The sequence below is a fragment of the Daucus carota genome, chromosome 2, assembly GCF_001625215.2.
Source record: "Daucus carota subsp. sativus chromosome 2, DH1 v3.0, whole genome shotgun sequence".
NCBI lineage: Eukaryota > Viridiplantae > Streptophyta > Magnoliopsida > Apiales > Apiaceae > Daucus > Daucus carota.
The window spans coordinates 30,880,798-30,899,681 of NC_030382.2; the positions used below are offsets into that span (position 1 = coordinate 30,880,798).

General features: G+C 33.8%; 2 protein-coding genes across 3 annotated transcripts; both read left to right on the forward strand.

The window, feature by feature from the left end:
* Positions 1-655: 655 nt before the first annotated feature.
* On the forward strand, positions 656-8,901 carry LOC108209367 (general transcription and DNA repair factor IIH helicase subunit XPB1). The gene is made up of 20 exons (XM_017380233.2): positions 656-795; positions 879-916; positions 989-1,055; positions 1,343-1,502; positions 1,608-1,830; positions 1,916-1,972; positions 2,153-2,287; positions 2,459-2,539; positions 2,819-2,906; positions 3,069-3,406; positions 3,591-3,666; positions 3,751-3,944; positions 4,807-4,970; positions 5,056-5,128; positions 5,537-5,650; positions 6,004-6,084; positions 6,201-6,260; positions 6,533-6,616; positions 6,985-7,127; positions 8,339-8,901. The coding sequence occupies exons 1-20, from the start codon at positions 786-788 to the stop codon at positions 8,421-8,423; spliced, it is 2,271 nt and encodes a 756-aa protein (XP_017235722.1). The 5' UTR covers positions 656-785; the 3' UTR covers positions 8,424-8,901.
* A 3,955-nt stretch (positions 8,902-12,856) lies between these two features.
* LOC108206940 (uncharacterized) lies at positions 12,857-18,129 on the forward strand. Of its 2 annotated transcripts, none has more exons than XM_064087134.1 (8): positions 12,857-13,112; positions 13,347-13,368; positions 15,473-15,529; positions 15,611-15,692; positions 16,518-16,613; positions 16,847-16,971; positions 17,409-17,427; positions 17,624-18,129. In XM_064087134.1, exons 1-8 carry the CDS (start codon positions 13,013-13,015, stop codon positions 17,891-17,893), a joined length of 771 nt encoding a protein of 256 aa, XP_063943204.1. In that variant the 5' UTR covers positions 12,857-13,012; the 3' UTR covers positions 17,894-18,129. The 2 variants fall into 2 exon arrangements, with proteins under 2 accessions (XP_063943204.1, XP_017232873.1); XM_017377384.2 differs by lacking the exons at positions 12,857-13,112; positions 13,347-13,368 and adding exons at positions 13,612-13,720; positions 13,997-14,064.
* The last annotated feature ends 755 nt before the right edge of the window (positions 18,130-18,884 follow it).

Sequence of the window (18,884 nt, forward strand, 5' to 3'; positions counted from 1 at the left end):
GGGTCCTATTACATTAAACTCAAATCTATTATCATCGTTGGAAAATGATTCATAAATTCAATAAAATAAAATGAGTGATCTTACAAAAATAAGAAAAACTCAGTTTTGTTATCAATCACCTGCTATTGACGTAGAATATTACAAATGTGAAATTATAAATATCGAGGTGAATATAAAAATTATTTTTTTATCTAACTTACTCATATATTATAAATTTTTCAAAAAAATATTTTTCTTTGATGGATATAAATTTTCACTACTATATGAATAACTTTATTTCTAAACCAATATATATATATATATATATATATATATATATATATATATTTAAAGATACTTGAATTTACAAGATAATTTTATATATTTAGCAATATTCTATCTTTATAACTAGGTTAATAATATATGTTGACATGTCTAATTTATCAATATATATTACAGGTTTATAATCAAATACAAAATAATAAAATTAAAATTTTCCGGATTCTTTTATATAAATTTATTAAAAATCGTCTTTATAATTTTTATGTTCAGAATATCATTTTATTATTTATTTTATTGACCTCAATAAAATAATAGTTGTAAAATTTTAGATTTATTGTATCATTATTTATTATTTATTTCTAAGGGATTGTATAAATACAAGATACAACTGAGCCAAAAAATAAACTTTATTTGTCTTCCCTGAAAAACTTGATCTCAGTAGCGAATAGCCATCGTCTTCTTCCCACTGACCACTTCCCTGAAAAAGCTCCTCCAGAAGAGTTTGGAATCTAGAATTTTGAAGCATGGGGCACGGTAATAATATCGAAAAGATTCTTTGTTTGATAATCATATTCATCCCCGTCTCGGGTTTTGATTATATTTATATGTTGTTTTAGGTGAAAAAGGTCGACCCAGCAAAAGGCACAAGGCTAAGGTTCTTTCAATCCCCAACTCAATTGAATTTTGTATTTTTATTTATATTGAGTGTATTTTTATGTACTTATAGGAGGATCATAGGGCTGAAGAAGAGGAGGTCTACTATACAGAAGACTTTGAAGATATTAATCAAGATGGTATCTTTTTATTTATCCAAATATATGTATTTGATTATGTGTTTTTGTGTTGTTCTGAATTGTTGTCTTGGGTATATTATGTGTTTTATTACCTAAATATCTGGTCCAAATGAAAACCCTTTAACTGATTTGTGTGTATTATGTGTTTTGGTAGCACACGGGCCGATGGGGATGAAAAACCCTTTAGCTGATTGTTGATTGATTTGCATATTTTTTTTTTTTTCAATTCCACTATGCTGTGAATATAGTGTTAATGAGTGACTATGAACTATGTCCGTTTTAAATAGGGGAAAATAAAAGGGATTTTACTAAGTTGGAGCTTAAGCCAGATCATGCGAATAGACCGTTATGGGCTTGCGCGGATGGGCGCATCTTTCTTGAGACTTTCTCTCCCTTGTACAAACAAGCATATGATTTTCTTATTGCCATTGCAGAACCAGTTTGCAGGTAAGTTTTTTTCCTATAATACAAGCCAGTGGATCATTTTGTTGGGTGTGCTATCATATGTTTTGAGTTTTGAGCTCTATCTTTTAACTAATTATTCCTCTGTAGGCCAGAGTCTATGCATGAGTATAATTTGACTCCACACTCGTTGTATGCGGCTGTATCAGTGGGTCTTGAAACTGAAACTGTCATATCTGTTTTAAATAAATTGTCAAAGACCAAGCTTCCAAAGGAGATGATTGACTTCATACATGCTTCAACTGCCAATTATGGCAAAGTAAAGCTTGTACTTAAGAAAAATCGATATTTTGTTGAATCTCCATTTCCAGAGGCAAGATATATTGGCCTTTAGTGGATTAGTTATTCGCGTACTGAAACTTTGAGTGGTAAAGCTTAATATGATTGATTGTGTGCAGGTACTGAAAAAGTTGCTGAAAGATGAAGTTATATCTCGTTCAAGGATTGCTTCTGAGGTCTGTTGTTCATATTAATGCCTATTACAGTAACAACAATTTTTTCTCCTTATTATGTCTATGAGTTATTGCATGTTATTTTACTCACTCCAGCTAGAGGAATATGTCCAAAGTTTCATGCATCAAGCTTATTTTTGCCTACTACGTTTTGTTTGTCTGATTGGTGATTGGGGGATGCAGGGAAATGATGGCTTCACTATTAGCAAGTCATTGGGTGAAATTGAAGGTAGACATGAAGAGTTATTAAATGAAGCACAACTAGCTGCTGCAGCTGAAGAGAAAGAAGCTCACGCATTTGAAGTCGATCCTGCTCAGGTATATCCATATATGCCTCCTTTGTAACTGAATGTATTTCTTGTCAGACAGTTGTATTGTTACGTACATATATTGCATATAAAGTTTGAGTACAGTGGGCCGTTTTTGGATCTTGGTTGATTATTTTCTAAATCTTAAGTAGCTCAATGACTAGTATTTTCTTAATTACAGGTTGAAAATGTTAAGCAGCGTTGCTTGCCAAATGCGTTGAACTATCCAATGCTCGAGGAGTATGACTTCAGAAACGACACTGTGAGTTGTTTCTCGATTCATTTAATCGTTGGATAAATTTATTTTATAGTTTTTTCTTATGGACTGTTTTAGAAAAGTGGGACCATACTTTTTTATATTTTGACAAGGATAATATTGAAAGGTCAGTTGATAAATATATTGTGGAGTGCATTGCTACTCTAAATGATAATGTGCCCAGTGTTCGCATAGCATTCCATAATTGTGTTTTCTCTTGCCATTAGCAGCTAGCAGGTTTGTTGTTACTTTGTCTATCTATAGTTATTTTTTTAAATAAAACAGGTCAATCCTGATCTTGACATGGAATTGAAGCCTCAGGCACAGCCACGACCGTATCAAGAAAAAAGTCTTAGTAAGATGTTTGGGAATGGTGAGCTTAATTTCGCCTCATTTGGCGAAGTTTGTTGATATCATATTTAAGGCTGTTAGTACTTGCACTGTTTACGTAGAAGTTATAACTAATTGTCCTTAATTGGTTGAGTACTGGTTCTCACTTGCTTGTTGATGTCCTTTTTTAAATAAAATACTGCAGGCAGAGCTAGATCTGGTATTATTGTATTACCATGCGGTGCAGGGAAGTCTTTAGTAGGTGTATCTGCAGCTTCCCGTATAAAAAAGAGCTGCCTTTGTTTAGCTACTAATGCTGTTTCAGTGGACCAATGGGCATTTCAGTTTAAATTGTGGTCGACCATTCGAGACGATCAAATTTGCAGGTTCACCTCTGACAGCAAAGAGAGATTTCGCGGTAATGCTGGTGTTGTTGTGACCACATATAATATGGTAGCATTTGGTGGGAAGCGATCTGAAGAATCTGAAAAGATTATTGAGGAAATAAGAAATAGAGAATGGGGTTTGCTTCTCATGGACGAGGTGATCACATGATTTTGTGGCATTTGATTTTCAGCCTCTCAATTTAACCTACGGATATGTTCTATGTATTATGCATAAAGAGTTATTTAGTTAATGTTTGCATGATCCCTTCTATTATGTTTCAAAAAAGAAGAAAGATTTATGCGCCTTCAAATAGTTATGCACAATTCTTTATCTTGGTCAGGTCCACGTGGTTCCTGCTCACATGTTTAGAAAGGTCATCAGCATTACCAAATCTCACTGCAAGCTGGGGTTAACTGGTATGTGTGTGCTGAAATTGATCTTCATGCATCTAAAGCAATTAGTCCTGTTACATTCTAAGACCAGAACTTTGTAAATCTCAGCTACACTTGTACGTGAGGATGAAAGAATTACGGACTTGAACTTTCTGATTGGGCCTAAGTTGTATGAAGCAAATTGGCTGGATTTGGTAAAAGGCGGGTTTATTGCAAATGTTCAGTGTGCTGAAGTGTGGTGTCCAATGACAAAGGAGTTCTTTGCCGAATATCTGAGGAAAGAAAATTCTAAAAAGAAGCAGGTCTGTTGGTTTTGTAGATGCGTGTTTGCCAAATTTGATGTTAATTCATACAACTGTCCTTGAACTGTATGACAGAGGTACAGAGCAAAAAGTGTTGACAACTATACAACACGGTTCCAGAATATACTTCTGTGTCCTGTCCTAGCAGGTTTCTTTACGTTACTTTTTGGCACGCATTTTGAGGCTCCTATAAAGTATAGTTCCATAATATTTTTTTAATTTTTTTCCCTAAATAAAAGTTTGACGTTTAAATTTTTATTCGAAAAAAATAAAAAATAAAAAATCGTAATGGAACTATACTTTATAGGAGCCTCAAAATACGTGCAAACAGTGAACGTAACAACCTGATGGGATGGAGGGAGTATTAAATTGCAGGGACAAAGTGATAATCTGTAGAAGTGAGATGTATGTAAGAATAAAGAACTAATTGTTATTTGTTACTGATAGCCCTAATAAGAAATTCAATAATTATAGTGAAGATAATTAGCCACTCTGGAATTCTTCGTGCCTTAACATGTTCTCTTTTATCTTTCTTTTATTATGATTCTTTACCGGTATGCTTGTGCTTAGCAATCAGGTATACGAGGAACTGAGGATAAGCCAGTTTCTTTACCTTTTCCAGAAAAAAAATGATACAAAAATAAAATGATTGAAAGAGAAGTCAACTTAATGAGTGATTCTTTGATATTTTATAATACAAGTTCTGTTATTATAGTTGGAAGCGCTTGTACTCTAAAATATTGTAGAAACAAATTTTTAATTTTTTTTCCATAAAACAAATTTTAAAAGTCTGATCAAGCCTTTTATTGTAATAATTGTGTAGCTATTCCTTCTAATTAATTATACCTTGATTCATTCTCAGGCACTATATGTGATGAACCCTAATAAGTTTAGAGCTTGCGAGTTTCTTATTCGATTTCATGAGGAGCAACGCCGTGATAAGATTATTGTATTTGCTGACAATCTTTTTGCACTCATAGAATACGCAAAGAAGCTAAAGAAGCCTATGATATATGGTGCCACAAGGTTTTAGAGATGTCTTGCCCTTCGAGATATACTCTTTTTCATGATATATCACATTTTTAAATAGCAATTGCTTTTTGCAATGCAGCCATGTTGAGAGGACCAAAATTCTTGAAGCTTTCAAAACAAGTCGAGACGTGAACACAGTTTTCCTTTCAAAGGTATATAGTTGAGTAAGAGAGGTGTATTGGTTGCATGTAATTCCATATACTTCCAAAGTAGGCAGCTCAAGCCATTTATTACAGTGAATTTTTATTATAATTTATTCATTTTAGTTGAGATTTTCTAACTGCTTCTACAAGGCGTTTCAGTTTCTGCTCTTCAGTTATTCTTTCTTTTAGTTATATAAGGTGTTCTGTTGGTAGAAGTCATGGATTTGGATAATTATTAAGTCTGGGACCTTGTTTACCCATAATCTGTAGGTCCCTATATATGATGTCTGATGGTTGATTTGGGGCATAGGCATACTGTTTGATACCATGTGGATCATTGCATGTAATTATTTTAGCGACCACCTTTTTGATGCTCATTACAGTAGTGATCCAACTTTTTCTAATTATGTTGTGCAGGTAGGTGATAACTCTATAGATATTCCTGAGGCAAATGTGATCATTCAAATTTCATCACATGCTGGTTCAAGGCGTCAAGAAGCCCAACGACTTGGTCGTATTCTCAGGGCGAAGGTATTAGTATAGTTCTTTTTGTTGCCCAAGGATCCCTTGATTTTGATAAATGACACTTAATGTAGTAGGAAATGCTGAGATTGCAGGTAGTCACAGGACTTCCATGCTCTTGTAGTTATAACGTGTACTATATATATTAACACCATATTTTCTTGTAAATAATTTATATATTATTTTGGGAAAAGATGTAAATATCAGTGCTTGGAAATCTTGAATGAATAAGATAGTAGACAAGGTTCATCTTAATTAAAGCAGTATATTTCATTCTTCTATTTAAACGGTGACTTATATCTCTGGCAGACACTGTTTCAGTTTTAAGTAATTTACATTTTCTCTCTGTTTTGGGTTGATAGGGTCGGCTTCAAGATCGAATGGCAGGTGGTAAGGAGGAATATAATGCCTTCTTTTACTCCCTAGTATCAACAGATACACAGGTAGTTCAGATGAGGTTTCAATACTTCAAATTTAAACTGTTGGCACAGTATGTTCTCTGATGTCTAGAATATTTTTTAAAGAGCTGTATGCTGAATTCCATAAATGTTGTATGCAGGAAATGTACTACTCAACAAAAAGGCAGCAGTTTCTGATTGATCAAGGGTACAGCTTTAAGGTATAAGTTAAAACTACTTCTATTAATTTCAATGTGAAGCATATCATGTTCATATCAATCTTTTCCATCTACAGTCTGCTGGGACCTGTAATTAGTCGTGTGCTAATGTGGCCAAATGTAACCAGTTACCCTGTGCCTATTAGAATATATATTGCCAAATGCCAGTCGAGGGGTATCACCCAATCAGAACATAAGAAACATCATGTCTGCAAGGTGTTAGCCTGCTTCGTGTTAATATATACGCTATGTAACTGTTATACCCATTTTTGTAGGTAATCACAGGATTGCCTCCACCTGATACAGGTGCGGAGCTGAGCTATTATAGTCTGGATGAACAAAATAAACTTCTTACAAAGGTATTTTTACATCTATCATGGTTTGTACTTCTAAGTGATGTGATCTTTATTCATGTATATTCTTGTTTGAACCCAATGTAATTATAAATGCCAAGTCTGAAATCAGTAATCACTACTTATAATACTTTAGTCATTTTATTTTATGAAAGAATCATTACTGAAAAATGGATATATGTGATTTTAATTGTGTTCATTTCACCTCACATTGTATGTTGCCTTTTGAGACACTGATTAGCCTTTTGCTTTTCAAGAAGATAAACTTGCGTAGCTTTTATGTTTTGACTATGGTCTATGGAAATTCGGTTAGTGTTTGAGCTCTTGCCTTCCCATGGTTGTACTAAGTCAATGATCTCTTTTTCTGTAATTAGGTACTAACTGCAGGTGATGATCAAGTTGGTTTGGAGATATTAGACGAGGATACAGATGATGTGGCCCTTCAGAAAGCCCGTCGTTCCATGGGGTCTATGAGTTACATGTCAGGAGCAAATGGAAAGATTTACATGGAGTACAAGTATGATTGCTAACTCTTGTCTTTACTTTCATTATATTCTGGTTCTTTTTTATGACTGTTTCTATTGAAGCAGCATATTGAACATTGATTCTGCCATTTTGTTTTGTTTAGGGTCGGGGGATCTAGCACATGTTTGTCCTGTAAATTTTATATTAGTGTTATGTTGTTCAGTAGTTCAGGATGTGGATCCCTTGAGGGGGCATATATTTATATATAAGAGAATATAAATACTGGAAATCAAATATTAATAAAATTCGTATGTTAGATTGGACTGGATTAATAGTACAATAATAGTTAGGAACATATGATAGATATATTTGAAGTTGTTTTTATAAAATATTGTTTAATTGTTTCTAACTAAATGAATTCTACATATTGAGTTTGCTTATATGTTTCTATTTGTGGTGGGAAGTACTGAATTCTATATTTTTGAAGTTTGACCTGAAGAAGTGGGAGCCTCTGGATACTCGTTAATTGAACAATCACTTTCATGAAAATATACATATCAATAGAAAAAGCTTTCACCGAAAGAAAATTTCAATAATAAGAATAATTTACCATAATGTTGCAAAAGATTATACGCTTACTTCCTAAGCTCATCACATTACATCTTGGCTCCTATAAAAATCTCCCTAGTATTGTCCGTAACCATCATGTATTGCTGTAGGAGATGGGTTTCAATTCCCTAGCTTTTTGTATCTAGTCAGTCCTGCCGGCAGTGGTTTTTATTGTCTTTGAACCCTTTTTCATCACTGTCCTACATTAAAGTCACTGTAACGCCATTACTTTATACGTATCTCCCTTCTTGGAGCAAGATCGCATCTTCATCAAGTATAGGTTTGGGGAATGAAGTTCTTCCCATTAGGGAGTGGTGGTAGTATGAGGAAACTGGTCAGAACTGCGACTAGACATCAAAATCTGCATGTTATAGTAATCATAGAATTCAAGGGGCAGGTAATCCCTAGCCAGCTAGTCCGTTGTTTCCGCTGCTGCAAATACAAATTTATGTACAACTTAGTGTGATGTGATGGAGTATGCGTTTAGGTTGACTAAGATTCCTTGTGAATATAATTTCCTGCTGAAAATGTTTTGTAATATATTTTTGGATTTTTTTATACAAAAGAACAAAGAATATTTCAGTGTATACTCTGATTTCTTGCTTCATGAATAATATTCTTATGAGTTGTCTCTTTTCAATCATCTATGCCCAGCACGGGACGAAACAAAGGCCAGATGCGAAGCAAGCCCAAGGATCCAACAAAGAGACATCAACTTTTCAAGAAACGTTTTGTTTAAGCATATTCCATTTCACCATGTTGCTCCTGATTCAGCAGTTACATAGATTTCGTTTTGTTTTAAAAAGTCTGCGTGCAAGCTTCTATGGCAACATTTCACTTATCGTTCAGTGGATACAAATCTTCCCGTTAACAAAGAGGTTGGCTCTTGGTATGGTGGTATTGGAATTTGAAGTGGGACTAAATCAATGTGATCACTGTCATGATGTGGCAACTCAGAATGAGAACAATCCCAAGTTTGCAATGCTTTGACATCCCTGCAACTTCAACATTTGTCCAGATTTGGCACTCCTGGTGTGAGTGCTCATGCCTACAAGATCGTCATCGATTTTTATTTTCCATACTTGGGCTCTATTTGAATTTCGTTGTTCAAAACTGTTGTGCCGATAGAATCTGTTGGTGAGGAAAATTAAATTGATAGATGTATGATATATTTTTGATTGTGCCTGTGTTGTATAAAAATAATATTGTTTTCGTGAGCTTTGATACTGCATCATGTACTTGCTCTTCATGAAACCTAAAGAAGTTTTTTAGCATGTTAATAGCTTAGTGAAAAATAAAGGTCGAAGTATTGAATTTTGAGAAAGCAATGAAAATGCTGTCCGAACATTCGAAGTTAAAGGGGATCTTGTCTAACACCATCTCCAATCATAATTTTATAAAGAGTTTGTCTAGTGTGTGCTCATGAGCACATGCTAAGCACGGAAACTTATAATTTTGGTGTGTTTTCATTGGTGTGGTTGGTGTGAATGCAGGAGGGCCATCATTATTAAAGGAGTGTAAGCCAATCAAAACATAGAAAAATTATCAAATTTTGTGCTTATTGTGTGCTCATGGGCACACACTAAAAAAAGGGTTAAATATCAAAGTGGTCACTGAATTGGAGGTCATATATCACTTTGCTCACTAATCTTAACAGGGTCTCATTTGAATCATTAAAGTCTTAATAATTATCAATCAAGTACCTCCAAATTTCAGTTCAAAAAGTAAAAATATTATTTATAGAGTTTGACACATTATTTTTGATAACTACCACAACCGATCAAAAGGTTATGACTTGTAGTATTTATGACAATATATTTAGATTTTATGAATTTTATTTACTATTTATTTTCAATTAAAACAAATAAAATAGTAAAATAATAAAAAAAATAGTAAATAGACTTTATAAAATTTAAATATATTATCATAAATACTAGAAATCATAACATTTTACTTGGTTTGTTAGTATTCAAAAATAATGTGTCAAACTCTATAAATAATTTTTTTACTCCTTGAACTATAATTTGGATGTACTTGATTGATATTTATTGTGACTTTAATGATTGAAATGAGACCCCGTTAAGATTACTGAGCAAAGTGATATATGACCTCCACTTCAGTGACCACTTTGATATTTAACCCGTAGAAAAACCGTTTTATAAATAAAACAACTTCATCTTCATTTTTCACCTTTTCACTTTATTTTATAAATAAAGCAACTTTTACTTTATCTTCATTGTTCAACTTCATATATAAAGTAGGATAGTAAATGACTTTATATATAAAGATAAAGTAATGGATGATTGGAGATTGATTACTCCATTTATAAGATTAAAAGTGAAGAAAAATAAAGTTTGAAGTTGTGATTGGAGATGCCCTCTTCGATTACAACTTTAAACTTCATATTTCACTTTCATGGGCATCTCCAATCACAACTTTAAATTTCATATTTCACTTTCATCTGTGGCCATGACAAAAAAGCAGTTTGTCATACCGAAATTACAAGGCATGACAAAGAAGGAGTTTGTCATACCGAAATTTCAAGGCATGATAAAGGAGCAGTTCAAAAGCTTTGCCTATAAATATGGCATTCATTTCTTCATTTGTTCTTGTTCAAACACTTGTAACCTCAATCAAGTTGCTAAACTTGCTTATTGTTATATTTACAGAAGTTCTGTGCTTTGATCACTCAGTTGTTTTAATCACTAAACTAGAATACATCCTGTCGAATTTATTATACGAATTTTAGTGGACATTAAAACTGAACACCTTTAATTATATAATGACTTTCACATTGTTATATCAATTAATTAAAATATGATTATCAAGTTAAATGCGAATCAGAATATTTCCGTGATTATCTGTGATGATGTATTCAACCCCCCCTTCTACAATCGTTTCTGTACCTAACAACTTTCATTCAAGTCACTGACCATTACATCCGTCAAAAATTGAAAAAAAACGAACGAAAAACTTTCCTACAACACCTATTTCTCTACTGAAAAATTCCGAAACTTATAAACAAATGCAACAATTATGCGCATATAACATTAATGATTTCACACACTTAATCCTCTTAAATCTCTTGTCATTTTATATATCTTTAGGCTATTTTTAAAAAGCTCATCAAATTTTTGATGTACTTTTTCACAATTACTTAAAGATATATAAAATGACAATAAATTAATAAGGATGAAATTGGAACCCTTGACGTTATTGTATGAGAGATTTTTGGCCGATTTCTATTTATTTTTTAACAAATGTAATTGCCAGTGACCCGAATGAAAGTTTCTTCAGTTTGATGACCAAATTGCAAGTTATGAGATAGTTGAGTGACCAAAACGCTACTTTAGTTAGCTGCACATGCCACGATGGATTTATTCAAACCAAGTCACCAAAGCCTATCCAGATTTCCGTTAAATTTTTAACGGAATGTAACGGCCGGTGACCTGAATGAAAACTTTTAAGAATACAATGATGTGACTGAAAGTTTTTTAAGTTGGATGATTCAATTGCAAGTTTCTGATCAGTTGAGTGACCAAAACGACATTTAACCTTAAATCTTAATAATATTGAAGACCACATTTATTTAGTGAACGAATAGAACACCGAACTAACTTAAACGAGTGGAAGTTCACTATTGACTACTCCCTCCATCCCAAATTAGATAAGCTTTTTGCTCATTTCACACATATTAAGAAATATTAAATGATTTTTCATTTTTCCATCTCTGTCCATATTAATTGTTTTGACTTTCTATAAATAAGAGAGGGTAAGGATGTTGTTGATAAAAGTGCATTGAAAAAAAAGAGGCTCAACTATTTTGGGATATAATTTTTTTCTCAATTTGGGATGGAGGGAGTATCTTCATTTGCGGCCCCACATGATACAATTGATTTTCCCTCTTGAATTTTAATCGGGTTAATTATCAAACTCATCACTGAATTGGACAAATGGTATCAATTTCATCACTGATCTGCACGGGGTCTCAAGTGACTCACTAAACTTGTTTAATGATATCAAACTCATCACTGCCGTTAAAAAAGTAACAGAAGTTTAGACAGAATGACAGATTGGCTGTAGGGTTTGACATGTGGCATGCCACATGATTTAAAGTTTATATGAAAATAAAGTATGCAATCTTTTTATTAAATTAATTTTAAAATATAATTATCTAAATAAATGCATGAAACCAAATATTAATATATAATTAACTAAACAATTAAGATTAACTTTTATGTTTTTTATTAGATTATAATTATTTTTGAATAATATTGAAATGTTTCTCTTTTAATAAATTTTATTTATGTGAATATTGTTGTTGGCAAAAAAATATTTTTAATTTCTTTTATATCACCAACTTTTTTAAAATTTTAAAAAAATTCTAGAGATAGAACAGAAAGAATTTCGTTTCGATTTTTAACACTTCTATTTCTTTTGGAGTTTCTTGTACCAAACAAAAACATGAAAATAAATATATGTAAATATAACATACGAAGCAACATACATTGTTCAAATTTTCAACACATAATGTTTAAAGGTTAAATGAAAGATTGATCGAAAAACAAACATTGTTCAAGCTTAATGAATTAAAATGTTTTTACTCTTGTTGTTTACTTTCTTTCTTTCTATTTTCTACGTTTTCTTTTTTCTTTTATTTTCTTTCATTTGTTTTTCTTCAGTCTTTTTTATGAATGTGTTACGTCAACCGCCAATTTGTCATTCCGTCTAAACTTCCGTTACTTTTTTTAACGGGAGTGATGAGTTTGATACCATTAGGCGAGTTTAGTGATGAGTTTGATACCATTAGGCGAGTTTAGTGAGCCACTTGAGACCTCGTGGAGATCAGTGATGAAGTTGATAACATTTGTCCACTTAAGTGATGAGTTTGATAATTAACCCAATTTTAATCTGCGACGTTCCATGAAGTTTAAAATTCAAAATTGGGAGGAGGAAAGTATGTTTCCTTTTCCCGAGCACTTATTTCTGTCTCCGAACTATTTTTTCTTAAAAATTCGGAATGCATTGATGCACACATGACTGGGACCCGATTACCAACACAATATACTTAACTCCAAGAAGCATTGAATTTTTTAATTTTATCCGCTTTGTGTTTGAAAATTTTGATAAAACACTCGGAGGTCGGTGTTTCTAAACGCCAGTACAGTTGAAGTTTGTGAGTCAGCTGTTTGGTCTGCCATTTTTATTTTCCGCCAACTTGGCATTACAATTCTACTGCTACTACTACTTCCCACCAGTTGACATAGAGACATACTCGAACATTTACTGACATTTGTGAGAATCGTCTTGAATTCTAGGAAAGCAAGGATGTCTTCCCAGGCAAGCTTAGACAAGATGCAGCTCCGTCAAAATTATCGGAATCTCTGGCACTCCGATCTCGTCTCCACCATCAGGACCGATACCCCTTGTATCTATCCCTCCCTCCCTCCCTCTCTCTCTCTCTCTCCCCCTCCCTCCCTCCCTCCCTCTCTCTCTCGCCCTCCCTCCCTCCCTTCCTCCCTCCCTCCCTCTCTCTCTCCCCCTCCCTCCCTCCCTCTCTCTCTCCCTCCCTCTCTCTCTCTCTCTCTCCCCCCTCTCTCCCTCTCCCTCTCCCTCGTTGTATGTATTACTAACTCACTGCTTTTTTATTAATATTGTGCAGATTGCTGCCTTGCTTTGTGGTGGTGAGTGCTATGTCATTCTAATGTGTATTAATCTGTTTTGTTTGATCTACATTAGTTTTTAATTTGAGTTTCATCTTGAGATATTGGTACTATTGACTCTTCCGCTACTAGCAGGCCCGGCCCAGGGGGAGGGCAACCAGGTCACCCGCCCTGGGCCCAAAAATTCTGGGGGCCCAAAATTTTTAAAACCCCTGTAGTACTCTTAGTATACATAGGCCAGGTCCAATTTACACGCGCAAAAGATTTGCGGCCTCTCAGCTTCTTGATACTCTGTTTTTGAGTTTTTGTTTATCCCTGTTCCACTGTTCCATATTCCAGGCCTCCGTGATCGTGCTCCCAACTCGCCACTTAGGTATATAATATATTTTCTTTTTCAAACTTTGCACATATATTATATTAAATATATAATATGATCCATCATCCATGTCATTGATTCACTGCCATCCGTTGCCTTATACACACAAATTAGTACATATTATTAGGTTTATTAGAAAATTGATTAAGCTTTGATAATTTTTGTCCCCTTCGATTCTTCCATGTTTTTTTTTAGAATTATTGTTTCTTAATCTGATTTTTGTCTTTTCTTAACTTCATTAATAATTTTTCTATTTTTTTATGTTTGTAACAGGTTCAATTATTGAAGAATAGGAATTTTGGATATTGCAAGTTTGACGTACTTTCTTACTTCATTTAAAGGTGCCATTATTCATTTATCTCAAGTAGTTGCAATTTATTATTGTGGAATAATATGTTGAACAAAAAACACCCATCTGGAAGCGAAAAAAGAAAAAAAAGAAAACGAGCTGATGATTTGATAGAGTCACAGAGAGGAGCTATTGAGAATTTTGTTATTAAGAAGACAGACACTTCAAGAAAAGAACAAAAAAACATAAATTTGGAGGGTTCTGCAGCGGGTAATGATGAAAATTTGGTGGATTTAGGTCTAGAAAAAGAAGATGTTAACATCTTAAGCGAGAATGAAAAGGAACCCGGTTTGTCTGACAATGAAAATACAATAGCAGAAGAGTCACTTCCTCGTTCAAAGGATATTTATGATCCTAGAAATTGGGATAGTTTAAACAACAAAGAAAGGGATATTGTAGTTGAGAAGGGACCCATAAGAGAATTAAATCTTGTATTTCCACTGGATAGTGTTTCTAGACATTTCTCTTATGCTTATTATTCTAGGAAGTTTACTAGCGGTGACTTTCAGTTTACAATGTACATTTGCCTCTTTTCTCCAATTCAGCATTTTCTGACTATGTAATCAGTACTACTACGTAATTATATTGAACATGGAAATGCAGCTCCTAAATTTCAGGATAGCACACGGAGTAAAATTTTTCTTAGATAACTAGCGGTAGCATTACATAGACAACAAAGCAACATATTTAGAAATTTTTGGTAACTATTTCTTTTGCTTGAGTCTTTCGTTAGTTGAAAAACAAGACATATATGCATTGTATATCCGTATATTTGCTATTACGAATTACACAAGTATTCACTCATAATAGATGAAACATTTTATGTCATTATGTATAATTCTTATGAACTTCGTGTTTAAGGTATCTATTGTACTCTTATCTTAAGTTTTAGAAGTTGAAAATATTGATTCCGGTGCTGTATCTCGCTTCCAAAAATTTAACATCTTTACTCTGCTTAATTTTTGAGGAATTAATAGCATCTCCCAACCAAATTGCAGCACTAATTGTTTACTAACTCCTTCAGATGAATAAATAAAAAGTTTAGACAGACAAACAAACATATATGTTTATTTTTTTTTTGCAATTGGACTACTATGTACCTTTTAGATTATTGCTACAAATATATGGTATATTGAATATTCCTCTTCAACTAAAAATATATTTGGTTCACTTACCTCTTTATGAACTACAATCATGCCTTTCATAACTTTCTTCCTAGTAGCATGAACTGAAACACTTTTGTTCTTCATTTGCTGCATCTTTCAATGCTAATAATTGTTATGTCTAACTTGTTAAACCTTGGTTTTCTTTTCTGTATGGTGTACGTGAATTTATAAGCTATATTACAAATATTATCTTTTCTATGCTCAATCTGATGTGGTGTTCATTTCAAATGCTAGTGGACCATGTGTATCATACCTACTTCGCAAGCGTGCTCTTTACAATGACATGTCAAGGTAATTGAACTATTCTATGTCTTGTTAAAGCAGTTATTAGGCCAACTTTCCAGTGAATAAGTTGCTTCTTGTTCGCTGTAGGTACGTGTGCTGTGCTGGTTATATGCCCTGCAGTGGTCGCTGTGGTGAAAGTAAATGCCCTGAGTTTTGCCTTGGCACTGAGGTATTTAACACCTTGCTTGAGAATTTGATCAAGAGCAATTATACCCCCTCCCCCGCTTCCATGTTACTCAGCAACAATAATTAAAAGGTTTTTTTTTTTTGAAAATTAACAAGTAACAGATAATCCAAGTGCTGAAAATCTATTTGATGCCCTCAGATGTGTTTCTTGTATTCGGTTTAAAATTTTTCCGAAGGTATAAAGCATAAGAGTATGAAAAAAATTGTGAATTTCCTTTGGAATTTCAATATTAAAATAAACTGCTCAAGTGAGTGTCTACCTGATTCTAAATTTTGAATACTTTATTAAGTCCCTTGGTCACTAGTTTTTTTAGGGCAAGATTACTGATTATGTGCATTTATTAATTATTGTGATGAATTTCCATATCTATTTCAGAACACTTTATAGAACCTCTTTCTGGTGTTTGGAAGTTTATGTCAGTTTTTTGAAGAGTTACGTTTTGGATGTCATAATATCTGTAGTTGGGACTTAGGACTGTTAAATGATGGCGGTCGTAGTCAGATTTTAGGAACAGGAAATTCTGAACAATGTGGATTCGGTTTTACTCCTCACAAACCGAATGATTGCAAATTGGAAAACTGTTAGAAACTTATGAAGTATTTTTGTTTTTGAAACTATCTGCCATCTTGACATTTTGTTCAGATCGTAGAGTACCTGAATATTCTGGCTCAGTGCAATCAATATTCTAGTCAAATGCAGAGGCGGCCAATTTAAGCCCTGAATTTTGGATATGACTGAATGCATTAAATTATTTTCGATTTGTGGAGCTTATCTGGAATATTAATTGTTCAATTCTCAAATTTTTAGGTCATCTGTTGTTTTGGAAATTCAGTAGCTTCAACTCGCTTTCTCCTGCAAGATGAGTTTAACATACAGACGACAAAGTGTGATAACTGCATCATTGTAATCTCTTCCTCTCTCTCTCTCTCTCCCCCCCCCCTCTCTCTCCCTCCCTCCCTCTCTCTCTCATATTCTCCCTTTGTCTCTCCCTCTATCCCTCTCTCTATCCAGTAGCTTCAACTTGCTTTTTTCTGCAAGATGAGTTTTAGAAATGACAAAGTGTTACACACACACAAGAGAGATAGAGTGGCACGTAACATATGTACATGGGAAACATGCTTCTTTTTCAAATGCAGGGTTTCATGTTTTGCCTTCAACAAGTCGCCTGCATATTTTCCATTGTTGCAATGATAGTTGGAAGTGATGAACTTTCAGAGGCCTCACAGTTGCTAAACTGTTTGGCTGATGTGGTCTACTGCACGTATGTCTTTCCTTACTCCGTGGAATTTCGCTTAAGATACCTGCTCCAAATTATAAATTTGTGGGAAGGAGAGGGGTGAAATGGAAGATGTGCTTCTTGTTTTTTAATTTTAAATAATATGGAAAGCAGAAGAATAAAATTTTACCTTCCTCTCCACTTCAAAAGTGAGATGATGAAAGGGAAGTAAAGTAGTAAAGTAAATGAAAGCTTTCTAAGATATATATGTGAAACTATAATATTACCATTTTCTCTTTGGTGATCTTCATTTCCATCTATATCCTTTTCAAGTGCTTAGTCTCCTTTATATCAGAACCTGGAAACATGCTAGTAAAAAGTCATTTAAATTTTACTTCTCTCTGGTCTATCTGCCTGTGTTTCTAAAAAATTTCTGGGCAAGTCGTAGAAGTACTAATTGTTTTCTTATTCTCGTCCTGCAGGGTGTGCGCTTGTATGCAGGTACGCAGATATACTCTCCTGCTTTTTGGAAAATTTACCAATAAGTTCCCTTTGATGATTCTCTCACTCTGCTTAAAAAACTATAGACAAATCGAAATATAAATAAGTAATGGTTTCGTAAATGGAAAACTCGTGGCAATATTGTTGCTGCTGCACAATTCACTATAGCTAATTATTTACTTGTGGAATATTGCAGACACAGCATAAAATTGAAATGGACAAGCGAGATGGCGTGTTTGGTACACAGCCAATGTCAATCCCCCCTGCTCAGCAAATGTCTCGGCTTGATCAGCCATATCCTCCCACTGTTGGATATCCTCCTCCACAGCCCTATGGGCAACCACAACCTTATGGCTATCCACCTCCGCAAGCTCAACCTTATCCTCCCACAGGTTATCCTCCACAGGGCTATCCTCCTGCAGGTTATCCTCCACAAGGCTATCCAGCTACCGGCTATCCGAAGTGATCATGTAAGTGCTTGAATGTAAATTAAATATTTTTAACTGGCATTAATCTCAACAAGGAGAGAAACCAATGGCTGCAACTTGCACCTCTTTTACCAGTAATTTTGCATTGGAGATTTTGTTTGTACATTGAACAGTGGTTCTTTGTGATTTACATCTTTCATGATGTTCTGTGGTCCAGAATTTTGGAGTTCATCTTTCCATTCAATTCATTGATTCTGACTTTAAGCATGCTTCATGTCTAGATGGCACATAATGAATATCAATTTGTGATGCATTTAGATGAGTTAGGGCCGTTTGGGCAAGCTTGAAAAAGTGAATTCTTGCTTAAAGTAAAGAAGTGGATTAGAAGTGAGAACTAAATAAGTTAATAAGGTCTTTGGAAAAAAAGTAGAAACTCTGAGAGAAAAGCTAGCATTTTCAACTTTTTAAAAGTGCTTCTACTTTTACACAAACGGGTCAAGAAAAACGGAAGTTAGAAGCAACTTCTGCTTCTCTTAAACAAACGGGCGCGATAGGCTGTTTCGCGGAACTTCTTGTAAGTGCTTCTGAGCTTCTCAGCCAGTGCCTAGTATGTATATCTCAGGCTCTCAGCTAGTAAAAGTAATGAATTGATAATATGATTTAGAGCTCGTTTGTCTGGACTTTAAACCCGAGCTTTTAAGTCATTTTCGATTTTAAGCTATAAAATGTCTGTTTGTATAATAAGTCAGAAGTCGGTTTAAAGTCAAAAAGAAGTTAGAAATTGACTTATAACCAGAAGTTAGTTTGAGATACTTTTTCAGTGACTTAATTTTTTAAAAATATTTTTTGATCAAAATTACCCATAAGACATAAGTTACCCGTAATCATTTTTATTTTTAATACTATGTTTTTAATAACTCATAAGTTATTAATAAGTCAAAATTATCTAAACAAACATTTTAAACTTCCAGCTTATCACATTAAATCGCGTAAGTCATAAATAATAAGCTTAGTTCAACATGCTCTTAA